This window comes from Carcharodon carcharias, chromosome 2 (assembly GCF_017639515.1).
Source record: "Carcharodon carcharias isolate sCarCar2 chromosome 2, sCarCar2.pri, whole genome shotgun sequence".
NCBI classification, from domain to species: domain Eukaryota; kingdom Metazoa; phylum Chordata; class Chondrichthyes; order Lamniformes; family Lamnidae; genus Carcharodon; species Carcharodon carcharias.
Window position 1 is genome coordinate 175,021,052 of NC_054468.1, and position 19,567 is coordinate 175,040,618.

Genomic DNA, 19,567 nt, shown 5'->3' on the forward strand with positions numbered 1-19,567 from the left:
TTTGTATCAGTTGGAGAATATGGGTTAAAGTGGTAAGATCCAAATTGTGAGAAATTAGAGCATGGGATATTTTGCCCAGTTCATCCATCTTTGGTATCTGAGCCATAAGAACATCCGAATTAGGGGCTGGAGTAGGCCAGCAATAATAAGTGCCAAGGGGCTATAGATTTGATGACAAATAAATTAAATTTGAGACCCCAGTGATTGCCGTGTCAGATTTTAAAAGGTGTATATATATTTTAAATCATATCATCTAGAATGCCTTTCTCTCTCATTTGATAATTCTTTCAGTTCCCAGCTTGGTGACAAGCTGCTTCATGTTTCCCCAATGGTGATGTTCCATGATCAGCTGATAAGCATTGCTTCTTAGTTTATGTTCGGTTAAAAAAAGGAACAGTTCTCCGTGTTGTAGATTTCTTGGGATATGCTTAAATTTATGTTTCTGAAAATCTCATCAATGATTCCTTTGTTATTCAGGCATTCCAAGAACATTCTGTCTACACATTTGTTAAATGTCTTGTGCAGAGTGTGAATTATAGCACATAATGAGTAACCTTTTTTTCACTCAACTGTCTGCATTGCAACATTACTATGACATCTCTGTTGGGAGACCTTTACAGCAGGTTTTTGAAGAGATTTTAATTCAACAAATGCAAAGGCACTTATTTGGATTTTATTATATTGTATTATTTTGGTACGATGTAAAGTTGTTCCAACTATGACTTTTTAATAGTATTTAAAATCAGATTCACATTTTGGTTTGATATTTGATTCACATTTTTCTTAAATGCGCAACTTTAATTTCATTCTTATATACCTGGTCTAGATGAAGATTCAGATTCTTCAAGTAGAAGATAATGTTCTAACAATTGCAGCAACCAATTCCTTTAAAACGCATGATATCTAAAAGTTTTGTGTATAGGTCTCCACAATCACCACCACCTGGAAGAAGTTCTTCCCAACTTTTCAAATTTCTAGTTCTTCTTTGGCCTCACTTGCATCCCTATGACTGTTATACTTGACCTGTTTAACAGCTCCCTTCCTTTGGCTTTTGATGTACTTGTCTCCAAGTCCCTTACTGCCTCCTAATCAACTGTTTATGATACATTTTGCACAGTCACACCTTTTAAATTGTGGACTGGTTGTTCACAGCTAGATCAAGGTAACACTAAAGCAATATTGCCCATTCCACTCATCATCCAAATCCTCCCACTATTTCAGGATTATGTTGAGGGTAAAAAAGATGGCAAATTCTTTTTTTTACATGCACAGCACTTTTTCAGACCACTGCCTTCCCATATACCCCAAACCTTTTTGGGCTGTTCCTTACCTCCATTACCAAATAAGATGATTTTGCAGGCTCAAAAATAGAGACCATCTGCTCAGTTACTTCACCTGTCACCTTTCAGCCCTAATTGAAGTGTGTAGCATAATTAAAGGATTTGATAGTGCAGATTGCAAGAAGATATTTCCTTTTGTGGTAGAGTCCAGAACGAAGGTGCATAAATTTAACATTAGAGCTAGGCTGTTTAGTAGTAATGTCAGAAAGAATTGCTATGCAGAAAGAATTGCTTTACAGAATGAGTAGCGGAAATCTGGAACTCTTTCTCCACCGCCCCCCCAACCCAAAAAAAAAGCCATTCAGACCAGAGCAATTGAAAATTCTAAAATTGAAATTGATAACTATTTGTCAGGCAAGAGTATTAAGGATTCTAAAACCAAAGTAGGGATGAAGTTAAAGTATAGACTACCTACACACCACCTCCACCCCCAACTCCCCACCCTTGCCCCACATCATTTCACAGCTTCCCCTCCTTACCCCTCCTGGCCCAAACCAAATTAATTTCCTTCATAAGATTTGCCTAGAGTGGCTTTGACCACCTACTAATCCAACTCTGTAGGTGCATTAACTGGAGCTAGTGATAACAGCTATTATAGTCTTCTGGAACTCGCTGGATTGTGTTCAGAGATAGAAGAATTTTCCAGAGGTTTTTTCCTGGATTGTCCTAAAGCTTTTTTTTTTGTCACTTGCTGCTGGGGGTGCATTTGATGCATAAAGGTTACAGCATGTTTGGATGGGGCAGATCTGATGGATGAGCTAATATTTTCCTATCTTTTGCCTGCAGATTGAATTTTTCTCTTGTTACCAGTCTTAGTTCCCTTATGATTGCTACCTACAGGGCCTCGGACCATACTCTCAGCAGATATACAATCTTTAACAGCCCATTCCCCTTTTTTTCTTTTCATCACGTAACTTAATATTTCTTTCTCCAGTTGTTTTAGTCTCTCATTTTAATTTCAATGCCATTGGCAGGCATGATTAAAACCACCTTTAGTCACCATCCACATGATGCACATTCTGAATTTTTAAAAATAAAAACAAATAAAATAGACAGCTAAAGAAACCAAGGTATAGATGGTAAGAGGTAATATTCTGAAGTGAACGTGGATTTAGAAATAAGGCCAACATGAGAGTCCAAAAGAAGGCAAAAAGAGAGGTAAAATAAAAGATGCAACAGATCAATTGTTTTACAAAAACGTGTTTACAAATAAAGCAATAGGTAGGCTGAAATGAGCTAAAGGAAAGATGATAAATAAGGAAAATGCAAGATAGCAAAGAAATTTTAAAATCACAAGGCAAATAAAGGAAAGATTAAAAATGGTTGTTCTTGCCATGAATAGTGTTATGGGAAATCAGTTGCTAATATATAAAAATAAGTACATAATTTGGGGACTAACTGATTATAAAATTCAAGTTTGCTTTGTGACTTATGATGTAATTTGAGCCCTTCAGTTAGACAAATGCCTTGTAATCTTTCCTGTGTGCTTGTAAATTACATTTTTTAATTTTTGTTTTCACTTAGAAAAAAAGAACTCTTATCAAGGGAAGATTTGCAGTTGCCGTGGAGACCATTGTATGAAACGATGGAGAGAATTTTGTACTCGAAGACAGAGCATCTTGGACTGAATTGGTTTCCAAAGTAAGTAGATTTTTTTGTGTTGCTGAATTATTATTGAATTAGCATTTTGCAGTATTAATTTCTGGTAAGGCATTTTCCTTTCTGTTATTTTGCTCCCCATTGCTCAGGAGCATTTCTAGGTGAGGCCTCACCAGTTCCCTGTATGCCATAATACTTCTTCCCTCGTCAATTCCAATTTGTTTGTAACATAGCTAACATACCATTTTCCCTCCTGAGTGCTTGCTGTACTTGCATATTAACTTTTTGTGCTTCATGTACAAGGCCACTGAAGTCCCTTTGAATGCAACTATTTCCCAGTCTCTCACCATTTAGAAATTGTTCTGCGTTTTTATTTTTCCTACCAAAGCGAACACTGTCACACTTTGCAGTATTGTATTCCATCTGCCATTTCCTGCCCACTTGTCCATCCCGTCTATATCCCTCTGCAGCTTCTTTGTATCCTCATCACCACTTATTTCACATTGATTTTGTGCCATCAGCAAACTTGAGCATGTTAAATTCAACCCCCTCATTTAAGTTATTAATAAGATTGTAAATAGTTGAGTCAAGTACTGATCCTTGTGATACCTCACTAGTTACAGCATGCTAACCAGAATATGTCCAGTTTGTTCCTATTCTTTGTTTTCTGTCCATTAATAAATCCTCAATCCATGCTAAAATATTAACCCCAATCCCATAAGTCCCAATTTTGTGTAATGACCTCTTGTATGGTACCTTATTGAATGCTTTTTGAAAATCCAAATACTCTACGTCCACTACTTCACCCTTATCCATCTTACAAATTATATCCTCAAAAAAAGCAGATTTCGCTTTCATGAATCTGTGTTGACTCTGCTTAATTATAATGTGAGGACACTAATATCTCACACTATATTTTTATGAAATAGATTTTTTATGATATAGAGATGCTCATGGCTATTTCTAAAATTTTAAAAATTAGACAAAGACCTTTTAAAATGGCTGATGCTATGTCTATCTGTGACCCTCAAATGGAGCTTTCTGGCAGTTTCGAAGAAACTTACAGCTCGTTATCTCTGAAGAGACACTAGCGACCCATTGTGGGTTGCACAGACCAAATTCAAAGAGAACTATACAAAGGCCATCTGTATTTCCTAACCCAGGTTGGCCAACCTGAGCCTATTCGTTTGCTAGGACAAGGGGCCCTGCAACCTTCCTTTCAATTCTTAATGGTTGGAACATTTAACCATCTCGGGAACCCAGGTGGGGGATACACACCCTTTGTCAAAGCCACTGTGAAGAGGTAGCAGTCATGTGGCATGAACCTCCACCTGGTGGATCCAGTTATATTGCCTTGTTGTACTGCAAAGCTCAGTCTGCCATTTTACCACCTACAAGCAGCCTCACAGACAAGGGGCTCTGGCCAGAATGAATACCTGGCCCCATCTACACTGTTTCTACTGGAACTTCTGTACCATCGCCAAAAGAAGGATTAATCTCCGCGTCCAATCTCATTGTGGAAGTCAACTCTACTGGAAATATGAATTATACAGCATTAGTTTTCAGCCTGCCGACCTATATGAAAGAATACCTCATTGGACTTTGCTTCTCACTGTGGACCCATGCAAAACAATAATTATTTTCACAATGGTCTTTGTCCTGTAAATCTTGCTGTTCTCTATCCCTCTTTTATTGAATGAGTGCAAAGGGGGCTAGGTTGCAACCCTCCTCCCATGTTTTGAGTGTGTGCAAATAAACTAACCCTTTGAGTTCATCCTATCTTGAGTTTGCTATGGGGTTATTAATAGAAAATTAAATCACACCAAAACTGAGGGGTTGGGAAATCTGCCACTGCTTACAAGGGAGAAGGAAATCCAAACACCTTTCTGTTTATTCATGGGTGGCGAGAGGAGAAATCAGGGCTGTTTAAATTAAACACCACCTTGCCATAACAATATCATGATTTTCTAAATGCTGTGTTACCACGTCTCTAATAATCGATTCTAGCATTTTGCCTTCTACTGATATTAGGCTAACTGTCCTATTGTTCCCCATTTCTCTTTTTCACCTTTCTTAAATAGCAGGCTAACATTTGCTATCTTCCAATCCTTGGAAATGGTTCTCTAATCCTAAGGAATTCTAGAAGATTAAAACCAGTTCGTTTGTTATCTCTGCAGCTACCTCTTTTGAAACCTTAGGATATGGGTTGTTGGGTCCAGGGGATTTGTCACCACTTTATCCCATTAATTTCTCTAGTATTATTTCTTTGCTTATCATGAATTCCTTAAGTTCCTCAATCATGATAGGCCCTTGGTTTCCCATTATTTCCAGAATGCTTTTTTGTCTCCTACTGTGAAGACAAATACAGATATTTTAATATCTCTGCATTTCCTTATTCCCATTACAATTTCATCTGTCTTTGCCTCAGATGTCCCACATTTACTTTCAATAATCTCTTCCAATATACATACTGATAGAAATGTTTGCAATCTGTTTTTATGCGCAGAATTTTGCCTTGGCGGGTGGGGGCAGTTGAGAAGCTGACTGCTGCCCTTGATCGGCACAGTACCACGATTTCACGTTGGCAGGCCAATTAAGGTCCACCCAGTGTAAAACACGAGTGGCAGCGCTGAGCGCAGCTTGTGTGGGAGGAAAGTGCGTGCCGGCCAAGCGCGAACTTTGAGCAAGTGAGCACTGCATGATCTCACTGAGGCACGGAGCTGCCTCAGGGAGATGAAGAGGTATATAAAAAGTTAAAAAGAAAATAAAAATGTTATAAAACATGTCCCCTCTTGTGACTCTGTCACACGAGCAAGTACATGTTATTAATAAAAAATTAAAGTTTTTATTTTATTTGTATTTGCCTTTGGAAACCTCATCCTGCTCATAGATGAGGTTTCCAAAAAAATGTAAAGGCCGCTTGGCCTTTTCGTCTGCCCGCCAACCATTGGGTTGGACAGGCAGTGAAAATTTTAATTTAATTGATTACTTAATGCCCTTAAGCCTCTTAATTGACAGCGGGCGTGCTGCCAGCTTTGGTGCGCACCTGCCAACTGAACTATCACGTGACAGCGCATTGACATCGTGCTCGGCAGATGTCAACGCGTGTCACTTCACGCTCAAATGGGTTGGGCACGTGTCCTCCTGCTGAGCAAAAATTTCTGCCCTATGTCTTTAGTTGATCTACTCTCATTCTGTTTTCTCTTTCCATTTCAATTTCTTGGTCCTCTTGCTGAATTCTAAAATCTTCCCAATCCCAATGCTTAATACTGTTTGGCAATGTTATAAACCTCTTCCTTTGATCTAATGCTATCTTTAACTCCTCTTGTCAACCATAGTTGGACCACTTTTCTGCAAGCTTTATATACCTTAAAGGAACGTATATTTGTTGCAAATGTATATTAATTCTTGAAATGCTGCTGTCATGTCTTCCAGTGTTATTTCCCAACCTAACTTACCCAACTCGCCTCTCATATCTACACAGGTTGTTTTGTTTAGATTTAAGATCTTAGCTTTGGACTTAAGTAAATCACTTTCAAACTCAGTGTAAAATTCTTTCATACTCTTGTCATTCTTCCCTAGAGGCCCATTTGCTTTGAGGTTATTTCACAATACTAGATCTAGTTGGTTCTTCAATATTCTGATCTAGAAAACTATCTTGTACATGTTCCATGAACACTACCTCCACAATATTCCTATAGATTTTGTTTCCCCAGGCTATATGAAGATTAAAGCCTTCCATGGTTACTGTATTACCCTCATTACATGTGCCACTGATTTCCGGATAAATACTCTGCCGACACTATAACTGCTATTAGGGGGCCTATAAGCAATCACATCAAAAAATTTCTGTCCTTGCTTTTTCTTAGTTCGACCCAAACTTATTCTTGTTGTTTTTCTGAGTTAAGATTGTTTTTCTCTATTGTCTTTATCCCATCCTTTATTATCAGGGCTAACCCCTCCTTTTCCGTTTTGTCCCTGTCTTCTAAAAGTATCCCAGAATATTTAGTTCCCAATCTTGGTCACTTTGCAACCAACTCTCTTTAATGGCTGTTAAATCAAACCTATTAAAGCATTCTTGTTGAATGTTGAAGTAATTTCTTAATTAATTGAGATTGCTTATATGTGTTTAATATTACTTTGAACTTCTGTACTTTCCTTGATCAGTTTCATTTGGCAATGATTGAACTATCTGAAGGTGCACTGATCATGCAGATAAACTTTAATCACAATCTTTTAAGAAAAGCCCCAGTTTTTTCCCTTGATGGGTGCAAATATTCAGACAAAATTGCTGCTACTGATGTGCAGTGCGATGTATTCTCAATGGTGCTGTTGGAATATTGTGTTTTCATTTACTGTTCATCTCATATGTACTTTCAAAAATACATAAACCTGAGATGACAAGTAACTTTAGTTGTGTGAGCACCACTTAAATCTCAGACTGTCATGTGCTCTTGTTGAGCATTAATACACCAGTGTTTGCTAATTCATTGATTTCTGTGCCCTGTTTGACCTATTTCTCTTTATTATTCAGTTCGTTTCGACAAGGCTTCTCTTCCCCTAAATCGTGTGTGCTTAGTGTTTTGCATAGGTGGTAAGGAAGATGTTTATATGTTTGCCCGATCAATAATGCATGTTTTTTTAAATGTGGTGCTTATCACACAGATGTAACATTTTTACTAAAAATGCATCTTTTCTTGTGCATTATTTAATTAAAAACAAAGCGATAACATTACGCCACTATTGAGAATGTCGCACTGCATTTAAATTTCCCTTTGAGATGGTTTGGGGCTGTCATTTGCATAAATGCCTTCTGTGCATCACTAATAACATAGTGGAGTACTGCTAAGAAGAACTTTTATAAGTGTCTTGCATAGATTAAAATATTCAGTTACATGTAGCAGGAATAAAGTACAACATTCTCTTTGCATATTCTATTTACAATCATGTGTGATTTTATTGATGGATTCATTTTATATTGAAGGCCATTGTTGGAAAATTGCATAAGGATGTTTATTATTCAAATGAGATTTCATGTGTGAAGTAGAATAAATGAATTAAAATCCAATTATATATAGCTGTAATGTTCAAGGTGTTTTGATATGAAATTTATGGAGTAATTTATATGCACTTTGCCCTTGTTTGAGATTTGTAACTGTGAGTAAAATCTACTTAGTTTAATCCTGCATTTAGAAAAGTGTAAGAAGAAATTTACTCCATTCACTCCTCTGTTCTGACAGTTTTTTTGTGACAATTATACTGACATTTTGTGGTTCTTAACATCAAAAGATGAAACCAAGTGGGAAATGGCTTTGTAAAATAAACCAGAAAGAAATACAAATCGAGTGTATAACATGTAAATCCTTGCCAGTTTGAGTTCCAGCTTCCTTTGCATTCTTAAATAGAGTTGAAAAATACAGTGAATGCTGAAAGATGGTGAAGTGTTAATCTTATTGATTAGCTTTGTGTGAAAGTAATGGGTGCAGTAGTAGGATGCAGTCGTGCAAGTAGTAACTGATGTCTAATTGTTTCAGACTTCACATGCAACACTAGAGCACCTCTACTGATGAACTTTTTTTAATGTTGCTCCTGATTGAAGTGTTACTAATTCTCTTTCTCTTTTAAGTTCCGTAGAAAATGTGTTGAAGACACTGGTGAAGTGCTGTCGACCGTAAGTGCAGATTTTCTTATCGTAATATTTCAATGTATTGTAAGTCTTGATGTGTTTTGATTTATTCCCTTGCTGTTTGCATTTCTACCATCCAACTGAGCTTTTACTATAAGTATCAGCAGTTAAAGAAGATTTATAATATTTAGAAATTTTAAATTTGAATTTCTGACAAGATAGTTGGGTTTAGTCTGATTTATAAGAATAGATGAACAGTACTTAAAGGATGGTTTCAGCAAGCATTGGTGGAGATGGGAGGGAATGGTTTATAAGAAGAGCAACCAAGCTATAAGAGAAATCAGTAGTTATTGCAGCCCCATGATAGCCTAATTGCAATAGGTTAATGCTTCAATACTTGGTAAACCATCATCTTTCCATCGATTTCACAAAAAACTTGACTTTCTTTACTGGGATTAGAAAGTGCTATCATCAAACATTCCAGTCATTTGGAAAGTGCAACAGAAGCCCAAATCAATTGAAAGGTGGGATCAGGAGCTACCACATTAAATAGGATGGTGGGTAGGACTCAAATCAATCAGAACATATGTTTTCTCATTTTATGTTGTATACAAACTTGCTGACAAATGTAATTTAAGCAGTGATGACTGGCATTGCCAAATATGCTTATTCAGTGTTTGTACAGTAGAAGTTATGTATAATAAATAAGTTGTCAATATACCAGCTTCTAAAAAATGTTTTCTCAAAGAATTTTCTGAGGCATGCCAGAATGTTGCCCTATGTGAAGATTTATTTTTTTAAGATGGTTGCTGCTGTTTCTTTTAATAAAGGGAATATTCCAAGGTGTGCATGGATGCATTACCTGGCTTTATATGAAGTTTGGAAAGTAATATGGAGTAAGATCTACACAAGTGGCGAGTTTTACTTGTAATGATCAGTCTAACTTTTCAAATTATACGTACATGCAGTAGGTTCCAAAGTACTGATTAAATCAGTCAAAATAGACTGAGAGGAAAACATTTCTAACACATTCAGCACTGACATCTGTCTTACAATGCACCAGATCTGGTTGTACCACATGAAGCGCTAGCATATCCTGCTTCTGTATGCTAAAATTTCTCATTGCACTCCAGGATGATCCTAGAATGCAGGGATAATCCCCCAGTGGCTTTTCTCTACTGCAAAGCCCTTTGTGTCCTTCACCCTCAGCTCCATCAGTAAGTGTGAGGAGCTCATGGACTACTTTGTCATTTAACTAAAGACCTAGCCCTGAACTAGCATCTTTCTCTCCCATCTCCCTTCATACGCTCTCTGAGCTTACCTTGCCCATGATACCCACCTCCTGGTCCTTCAACCAATTCCTACTAAACTGCTAACCACCCAACTTTGCTTCCTGAACCCCAAGTTAGCTGAAATTGTTAACATTTCTCTCTCTATAGGCATTGTCCCCCTCTCCTTTAAAGCTACTGTCATTGTCCCTCTCCTAAAAAAAACAGGCCTTTTTGCCTCCTGTCCTTGCAAGCTCCTTTTACTCTCAAGTCCTTGAACATGTTGTAGCCTCCCAAATCTATGCATATCTTTCCGGAAACCAAGTTTCAATTCTTCCAGTCAGGTTTCTGCTCCAGCCACAGTACTGAAATGGCTCTCAACAAAGTCACAAATGACCTCCCATTGTGACAAAGGTAAACTATTTCTCATTATCCTTCTCAACCTGTGTGCTACCTTTGACAAGGTTGACCACACCATTCTCCTCCAATGCGCCTCTGCTTTTGTTCCATTAAATGGGCTGCTTTCACCTGGTTCTACCCTTATCTGATTGAAACTTCCCTTTTCGTTCCCACACCATTACTTCTGATTTTCCCCACAGGATCTACCCTCGGCATTGCAACATGCACCCCCCCCCCCCCCCACAACCACCACCACCACCACCACCAATTTCTTCTCTACATGCTGCCCCATGATGACATCATCAGAAGCACATTAATTGTCACATGTGCTGATGACACCTAGCTCTTCCTCATCTCTTAAGTCTCTAGACTTCTCCACTGCTGTTAAGTTATCAGATTGCTAGCCTGATGACCAAAACATGATGAGCGTAAATTTCATCCAATTAAACATTGGGAGGACTGAAGCCATTGTCTTTGGTCCATGCTGCAAACTTCATCCCTTAGCTACCAACTCCATCTTTCTCCCTGGTAACTGCCTGAGACCGGACCAGACTGTTTGCAGCCTCGGTGTCATAATGACCTTCTGACCAGATATTTGTGCCATCCTACAGCCACCTCTTTCACCTTTGTAATATCGTCTAACTCCTTCCCTGCCTGAGCTCACCTGCTGCTGAAACCCATTCATGCATTTGTTACTTGAAGACTTGACCATTCGATGCACTCCTGGCCAGTGTCTCACATTCTACTCTCCATAAAGTTGAGCCATACAAAACTCTGCTGCTTGTGTCAGGCTCACATCATCTCCTATTTACCTCTCGTGCTGTGTTTGTTGACCTACATTGGCTCCCAGTCAAGCAACCTATTGATTTTAAAATTCTAAACCTTGTTTTCAAATCTCTCCATAGCTTCACCCCTATCTGTCTTTGTAATCGTGTCCAACTCCACAACCCTCCAAGATACATATGCTCATCTAATTCTCGCTTCTTCTTGAACATCCCTGATTTTTAATTGCTCCACCATCGGTGGCCGCGCCTTCAGTTGTCAGGCCCTAAGCTCTAGAATTCCCTCCCTGCACCTCTCTGCCATTGTACCTCGCTTTCTTCCTTTAAAACACTCCTTAAAACATACCTCTTTGACTAAGCTTTTGGGCATGTTTGTTTTATATTACTTCTGTAAAGCATCATGGGATGTGTGACTCAATACTGTACAATGCATGTTTACATGTGTCTTTGTACACAGTCTAGTTTGTATGCCCTTTGTTATTCGCAATTTACACAACCAGAGGTAGATACATTTGTCCTTTCACAAATTTGTTTGTTTTTTTGCTTGTGAGCGTAATAAATGAATGTGTTGTCTTCAGGCACTTTCATCAGCTGTTCTTCATCAGGAAAAGGTCATATTTCCAGTATTGGCAATGAAGTACAGTTTTGTTTTCATAAATATATATTGATCTTTTGTGTTCTTCAGAACTTAACCTAACAGCCCTTTGAATGTTTATTGCTGAGTCAGCGTGCCCTCAACTTCAGCTGCTCTATTAAAAGAAACCAGTTCTTTGCTGTCACTGGGCAAGAAAGTAGCAGATGGAATATAATATAGAGTAGTGTGAAGTTATCCACTTTGGTAGGACAAATAGAAAAGTGAAATATTTTTTAAATGGTGGGAAACTGGGAAGTGTTAGTATTCAGAGGAATCTGTGTGTCCTTGTACATGAATCACAAAGTTAACATGAAGGCCCCAGCAAACAATTAAGAAAGTAAATGGAATCATAAACTTTGTTACAAAGACATTGAAGTATAAGAGTAAAGAAGTCTTACTACAGTTATATAAGGCTTTGGTGAGACTGTCCTGTGTAGTTTTTTTCTCAGTATCTAGAGAAGCATATCCTTACCTTAAGTGGGAGTACAACAATTCAATAGACTGATCCCTGGAATGAGGGATTGTGTGTTAAGGAGAAATTGAGTAGACTAGGCCTATAGTCCCTGAGGTTTTGAAGAATGAGAGGTGATCTCATTGAAACATAAAATTCTTAAGGTGCTTGACAGGGTTGATGCTAGGAGGATGTTTCCCCTGCCTGAGGACTCGGAATAAGGGGTTGGCCAGTTAGGACTGAGATGAGAATTTTTTTTACTCAAAGGGTTATGAGCCTTTGGAATCCTTTAGCCCAAAGAGCTGTAGATGCTCCGTCGTTGAGTATGCTCAAGACAGATCAATAGATTTTTGGATTCTAAAAGAATCAAAAGGATATGAATTTGGTGGGAAGGTGGAACTGAGGGAGAATCATGGCAGAGCAGGCCTGAGGGCCAAATAACCACTACCTGCTCCTATTTCCTAACTTATAGTTAATTTTTACAGCGCACCTAAGAGTTGCATTTCATATTAGTTAAAAACATTCTTTAATATCCTGAATGTTCTGGATACATTTCAAGTTATTTTTGAATGACATAGGAAGAGAATCTTCAATGTAGCATGTACACTCTTACTGTAGACTGCCTCTTAGTAGATCCAGAAAATGCTGGAAAAATTCAGCAGGTCTGGCAGCATCTGTGGAGAGAGAAATAGAGTTAATGTTTCAAGATCGTATGCCCCTTCCTCAGAGTGATAGCTTTGAAGAAGAGTCATATGGACTCGAAACACTAACTCTGTTTCTCTCTCCACAGATGCTGCCAGACCTGCTGAGTTTTTCCAGCACTTTCTGCTTTTGTTACAAATTTCCAGCTTCCGCAGTCTTTTGCTTTTATCCAAGTAGATCCACTTTGGATCAGGTAGAGATGAGCTGAATGTTTTCCTAACCTTTAGAGATTAGTAGCTGTGGAGGAGCAAAGTGACTTGGATGGGAATGTACACAACACTAAAAACTAGTGCACAGATCCAGAAGTAATCAAAAATACAAATGTAGTGTTGGCCTTGATCTCAAGTATGTTGGAATGCAAATGTGTAGATCTGATGCTTTGGGTGCATGGAGCATTGGTCTGATACCGCCTGGAGTACACTGATTGGTATTGGGCACTGAGCCTCAATAAATATATGTTGGCCTTGTGCAGTATACAGCGCAGATTCAGGAGAACAATATCACAAATTAACAGCATAAATTATGAGGACAGGTTGCGTAAACATGGTTTGTATTCCTTTAATTATTAAGTTTGAGGGATGATCTATTTGATAGGATAGAAGAGGGAAAATATTTCGTTTGGTGGGAGAATCCAAAGCCAGGGACTGTGATCTTAGAGTCACAGTCATAAACACTCACTACATAGCAAAATGACTTGGGGGTCAGTTTTACTCTTCTGAAGCATAATACATTGCTCAGTACAAGTCAGTCCAAGCAGTCATAACCTGACCAAGAACTGGTGGAATTATTCAACCAGGCAGTGGTGTGAGTGAATGTCAAACTATTCTGTCCAGTTTTTGATGAGGAAAGCTGAGTACTCCAAGTAGTACATGCTTATGGTTTGGCCGTGCATAATTATATATGATTATCACCAATAATGCCAATTCCATTACAAACATGATTTTTTTTTGGCAGCATCGGCGGAGAAGAAAAGAGTTGACGTTTCGAGTCCTCATGACCCTTCAACAGAACTGTTGAAGGGTCATGAGGACACGAAACGTCAACTCTTTTCTTCTCCGCCGATGCTGCCAGACCTGCTGAGTTTTTCCAGGTAATTCTGTTTTTGTTTTGGATTTCCAGCATCCGCAGTTTTTTGTTCTTATGATTTTTTTTATTGATATCTCAATGCATCAGAGCTTCTGGCTTCAGATAGATATACAGGTGATGTTGGAAACTGGATTTGTTTATATTACAATTCTAATATCTTATATTTACCACAAATACAAGAACACAAGCAATAGGAGGGGGAGTAGACCTTATGGCCCGTTGAGCCTGCTTTGCCATTTAATACGATCATGGCTGATCTTGGGCTTCAACTCCACTTTCCCATCTACTCTCCATATCCCTTGATTCCTTGAGAAACCAAAAATCCGTCCTTACCAGACTTGAATGTATTCAACAGTGGAGCATCCCTACCCTCCGGGGTAGAGAATTCCAAAGATTCACAACCCTTTGAATGAGGTAATTTCTCCATATCTTGATCCAAATTATTGGCCCCTTACCTGGAGACTGTGCTTCGCATTTTAGATTCCCTGACCAGCAGAAGCAATTTCTCAGTATCTACCCTATCGAGCCCCTTCAGAATCTTGTCTATTTCAATGAGATTGCCTCTCGTTTTTCTAAACTCCAGAGGGTATAGGCCCAATTTACTCAGCCTCTCTCATAGGACAACCTTCTCATTACAAGGATCAATTTAGTAGACCTTTGCTGTGTTCCAATGCAAGTAAATCCTTCCTTAAATATGAAGACCAAAATTCTACACAATATTCCAGATATGATCTCACCAAAGCCCTTGTACAACTGTAGCAAGATTTAGTTTCCAATCCTCTTGCAATAAAGGCCAACATGTCATTTGCCTTCCAAATCGCTTGCTATTCCTGCATGCTAACTTCCTGTGTTCCTTGTATGAGCACAATAAAATTCTTGTTTGAAAGACTGGACATTGAACCTTGATTAGTATAGAAAGCTCCATGAAGGCAACTAGAGACTGGATCTGAACTTCCACAGAGTGACAATCAGAGTTGGATTGCCATTCCATTCCTAGTTTCTTACTTGGAGATACAGCTGATCCTTTCTCACCCAACCATTCGACTCAGAACAGTGTAGGGCAGCACGCTCCTAAGACCTTCAGTCAAGGGCTGCAGAGTAAGAGGTAAGGAAGCCACACACCCTTTTTTACGGCATTAGCTGCTATAAAGTGGGTAGGTTTAAAGGTCCAGCCACTTACAGAAGCCATAGAAAAGGTAGATTTGTAAAATAAGTGAACAGGATTGATGGAATCGGTCAGTTGGGAGGGGGTTGTCAGTCCGGGGCAGGGGGAGCGGGGATGGTACAGTGGTCAGGAGTGTTCCCGTGGAAGGGGTGGGGTCAACACTATTGTTACCAAGGAGTTAGAAGTAGTTTTAATTTTTCTAACTTTTCTTGGGTAACTATTACTGTAAGACAGTTGGAACCATCCAAAGTTTGCAATTTATATCTTACTTTAGGATGGTTCAGATTGAAGGGCAATTGCCCAACGGAAGTTTGAAGTTCCCGTACAATTGCTGAACAATCCTTACCTGGAGACCTCTGGGTACAGAGGGGTTTCCTCAATGCGTTTTCGGGGCACCCCAGTTATGACGCACTGGAGCCTGGTAGTTATGGGCCTACTTTGACAGTGTGTGTGACAGATTATCCCTGTTGCAGAGGCAAATCAAAAACATTAGGTAAAAAATGTTCCTAAGAAATCCATGACTTATTTCAACAAAGTAAATAAGCATGAACTTTAGACTACCAGATGTGTATATTTCTGTTTTCCAGCAACGAGTCAGATTTCATCTGTTCATATACTTTATGCTGTACTGCAGTAAAACCAAACTATCTTATAATCGTTTGTTTACACTATTTGAATCCTACAGCTCTTTGAAGCTGGCAGTCAACAATTATTAAGGAAAAACCCTATTACTAAGTGGTTAACTGGCTGAGTACAGCATATGTTTACATTTTTAAATGTTTTATCATGCAGTTGTGCTGTTTGCAATATTGTGCTGGAATGTGGTGTCTTTTTATGATCAGAAATGGTATCTTGTCTACCCAGGTATTTTCCAGATGAAGCTACAGCAGAGATGTTAGATGAATGGAAGCCATTAATGTGTCCTTTTGATGTCACCATGCAGAAGGCAATCAGCTATTTTGAAATGTTTCTTCCTACCTCCCTTCCTCCTCATCTGCATCATAAAGGATTCAGGTCAGTATGTGGATAGCTCATTACTCTATTTTAGATTTTTTTTTCTTTGGATGGTTCTCCCTCTAGTGCATACTATTCTGAAGCTCTGAAAAGGCATTCATTTCCTGGGCTTCTGTACTAAGACTGATAAAGTGACTGGAGATGTCTGGTATTATGACACAGCCGATGGGAAAGGCTGAGTTGTTCAAAGCCCAGAGGGAAACTTGAAACAATTGTCATAATCTGTTTTTGCAATTTGTAATTTCGAGGGTCAAACTTTGAATTCAGTAGGAATAAGACCACCAAGTCTCATGGTTTTTATATAAAACTAAATTAAACATGTATTAATTTAACAACAAATTAAACACATACATATGGCTACAAATTACTACTCTAATAACTTTTTAACAAATCCCCAAATTAATCACTCCCAGGTAAATCTCCACTAAGGCAACAGGAACCCATAGATTTTAAATAGACACCAGGCAAAGCATATTTGACCTTATGAATTCCAAATGAGATTCCTTTGCAATTTGGTTGGAGCTGTGGAGGTGCACACACACCAACTCCTTTCTTTATTTCCTATCTTTCCTATTAAATGTAAATTTTCCATTGTATCACTAGGCCTTTTGAACTTCTGCTCTTGTAACAATAAAACCCCTTTCATAGCATCAATTTTAATAGTAAGCTGAAAAAATAAATTGGCACATTTTTTGGCTTTTCTAGCTTGGTGCAAGATTTTACTTGCAATCTTGAATGGTTTATTCAACAAATGCAAATCAACACTTTACTTACTGTTCTCCTTACTGTTCCCAGTTAACATCTCAAAACTACTATGCATCAAAGCACCCTGTCTAGCTGGCTTTAATCCAATTAAGACACACACGGATACACGCCTAGACACAGACCCCCTAGTAGAATTCTATTTAAAAAAAATAATTTCCAATAACATTATACACAATATCCCTTCACAACACTGGACCATGTGTTTCTCATTCTTTGGGGCAAGTCAGGCATTTATTTGTCTAGCAATTCCCTCTGATAGGCTAGCCAAGATGGATAATCTTTCAATATAAATTGAAGCAACTGACATAGATTTCAGAAAAGATGATTGTGTTTGAAAAGTCTAACAGAATTCTTTAAGATATGATGGATGTGGAGAATGCAGTTAATGTGTTATACATGGACCTTTGGAAAACCTTTGGTAAGGTACCACACAGAAGACTAGTGGAGAATCTGATAGGATTTAGAATTGCAGGAAGAGTAGAGTTTCGCTTTTAAAATAATGATTAGAAGTGAGGAAGAGAGTGTTGATGTTTCTCAATGGTTGGAAGTGCATAGTGATGTCCAACAATGTTCTGTTCTAGGACCTCTTCAGTTCACTGTACATCAATTATTTGGATGTCGGACTAGAAAGAATGTGTCCATGTTTGCAGACAATGCCAAAATAGACGTAGTAAATAACTGAGGACTAAGGAAACCAGAAGGAGATAATATGATGGAATAGGTGAAAAAGCAGGAAATGAAATTCCATGTTAATAAGCTTCAGGTAGCATATTTTAGCTTTTTAAAAAAAAAAGTACTGCAGATTGCAGCATATAAGCTGACCTGATGTCTAAGATGACCCTTTTTTTGGCCCCAAAAATACTGTTTTTGCATATATTCACCATATAAGTCGACTCTTTCCCTCCCCCCTCCCCCTTTCAGCCACAACGTGCTGTACTCGCATCAGTAGTCAGCCTCAACTTTTCACCCCACAAATGGATGTTTAACACACCTGTACCTTATAACTGGGTTATAAGGATCAAGCATGTGATACAGCCTGTGTTGCGAAGATATGTGAGAGCTTAAGGCACGCCCACACAGAGCAAACCCTACATGGCTAGTGAGTCTGAGGCGAGAACCAGTGAGAGCAACAGGGCTGCAAAGAGCAGCTTCAGCTTCCAATGCGTGCTGAATTTGAGAGAGAGAGAAAAAAATCAAACCGTGACCTTGCAGGAAAGCTATAGCTGATTGGTTGGTGAGTAGCTGCTCTTAGGGACTGTCTGTAAAGAGGTAGAATTTAGAAAAACATCAACTTTTAAATAACCCTACCTTATAATTGATATGGAGACCCTAGCAGAAAGGAAGTAAGAAACTAGTGAGTGCACTATTTCTTTTATTCTTAACTGATTAATTTAAAATTAATTAAGAAAATAATTAATTGCTTGATTAATTAAGATACAATAAGGATGGCAGGGCAGGTGATGTGCTGTGTCTGCAGGTTGTGGGAGATCCTAGATGCCTGTGTGATCCAGGGCAAACACGCTTGCACTTCGGCTCAGAGACATTGAGCTGGAGACTGAGCTGCGGACGTTGCGACACATCGGGGAGGGGGAATGTTGCCCAGGCGCTTTGTTTTAGTAGACGGTCATACCCCTTAGGATAGGGTCTTCTGTTTTTGCCAATGGTCAGGAGCATGAGAGTGTGACTGCAAGTGAGACAGGTAAAGGGATCGAGAAGGTAGAAGAGAAGGAGCCTCAGCCTTTGCAATTGTCCACAGGTTTGAGGTGCTTGCAGTCTGCACAGATGAGAGTGGGACTGCAGGGTGGATGAACAAACTGACCTTACCACTAAGTTGCAGGAAGCCATTCAAGTGGGAGGAGCTAACAGGAATGTAGTGGTCGTAAGGGACAGTATAGTGATGGGGATAGACACAATCCTTTGCAATCGAGAGCGAGAATCCATAAGACTGTGTTGCCTGCCTGGCATGGGGGATTGGGGCATCTGCTGTGGCCTGGAGAGGAACTTGTAGTGGGAGGGGAAGGATCCAGTGGTTGTGGCCCATGTGACGAGGAAGGAGGTTCTGCTTAGAGAATATGAACAGCTAGGGGTTTGATTAAAAAGCGGAAGGTAATGATCTCTGGATTATTACCTGATCCACAAGCAAATTGGCGTAAGGTAAATAAAATTAGAGCGTTAAAAGTGTGGCTTAAAGATTGGTGTGGGAAAAATGGGATTAGATCCCTGGGGCACTGGCATCAGTATAGGGGAAAGGGGGAGCTGTACCGTTGAGATGGCTTCACCTCAACCGTGCTAGGATGAATGTCCTGGTGAGTGATATCACTAGGGCAGTAGAGAGGACTTTAAACTAAATAGTGGGGTTGAGGGAAGATGTGATAAACTAAAGAGAGAGGCAATGGTAAGAAGCAGGATAGCAATAAGGGAAATAGTATCAGAGTGTCAGGAAGGAACGGAGTGTACAAACATAAAAATGCGCCAACAGTTAAGGCTAGAGATGCGAAAATAAGAAGACAGAATTAAAGATACTCTGCAAATGCTGCATGTAGTCAGGTAACAAGGTAGATGAATTGATGGCACAAATAGAAGTAAACAGATATGATCTAATTACTATTGTGGAGACATGGCTGCAGGGTGACCAAGGCTGGGAACTGAAAGTTCAAGTGTATTCAGCATTTACGAAGGAAAAGGGGATGGGGTGGCGCTGTTAATAAAGGACGGGATCAGTACATTAGTGAGAGA

At 39.1% G+C, this 19,567-nt stretch overlaps 1 protein-coding gene across 4 annotated transcripts in view; it reads left to right on the top strand.

The window, feature by feature from the left end:
- LOC121269894 (proteasome activator complex subunit 4-like) overlaps positions 1 to 19,567 on the top strand; it is a 193,605-nt gene that overhangs the window by 28,389 nt on the left and 145,649 nt on the right. For 3 of the 4 annotated variants that reach the window (XR_005941442.1, XM_041174993.1, XM_041175015.1), the window contains exons 3-6: positions 2,865 to 2,981; positions 7,474 to 7,533; positions 8,566 to 8,610; positions 15,917 to 16,066. Coding sequence is in view for 3 of the 4 variants with exons in the window: in XM_041174993.1 (XP_041030927.1) it covers positions 2,865 to 2,981; positions 7,474 to 7,533; positions 8,566 to 8,610; positions 15,917 to 16,066 (372 nt within the window). In the remaining variant the exon portion in view is untranslated. The remainder of the gene's footprint in view (positions 1 to 2,864; positions 2,982 to 7,473; positions 7,534 to 8,565; positions 8,611 to 15,916; positions 16,067 to 19,567) is intronic. The other variant, XM_041175001.1, reaches the window with a different exon arrangement.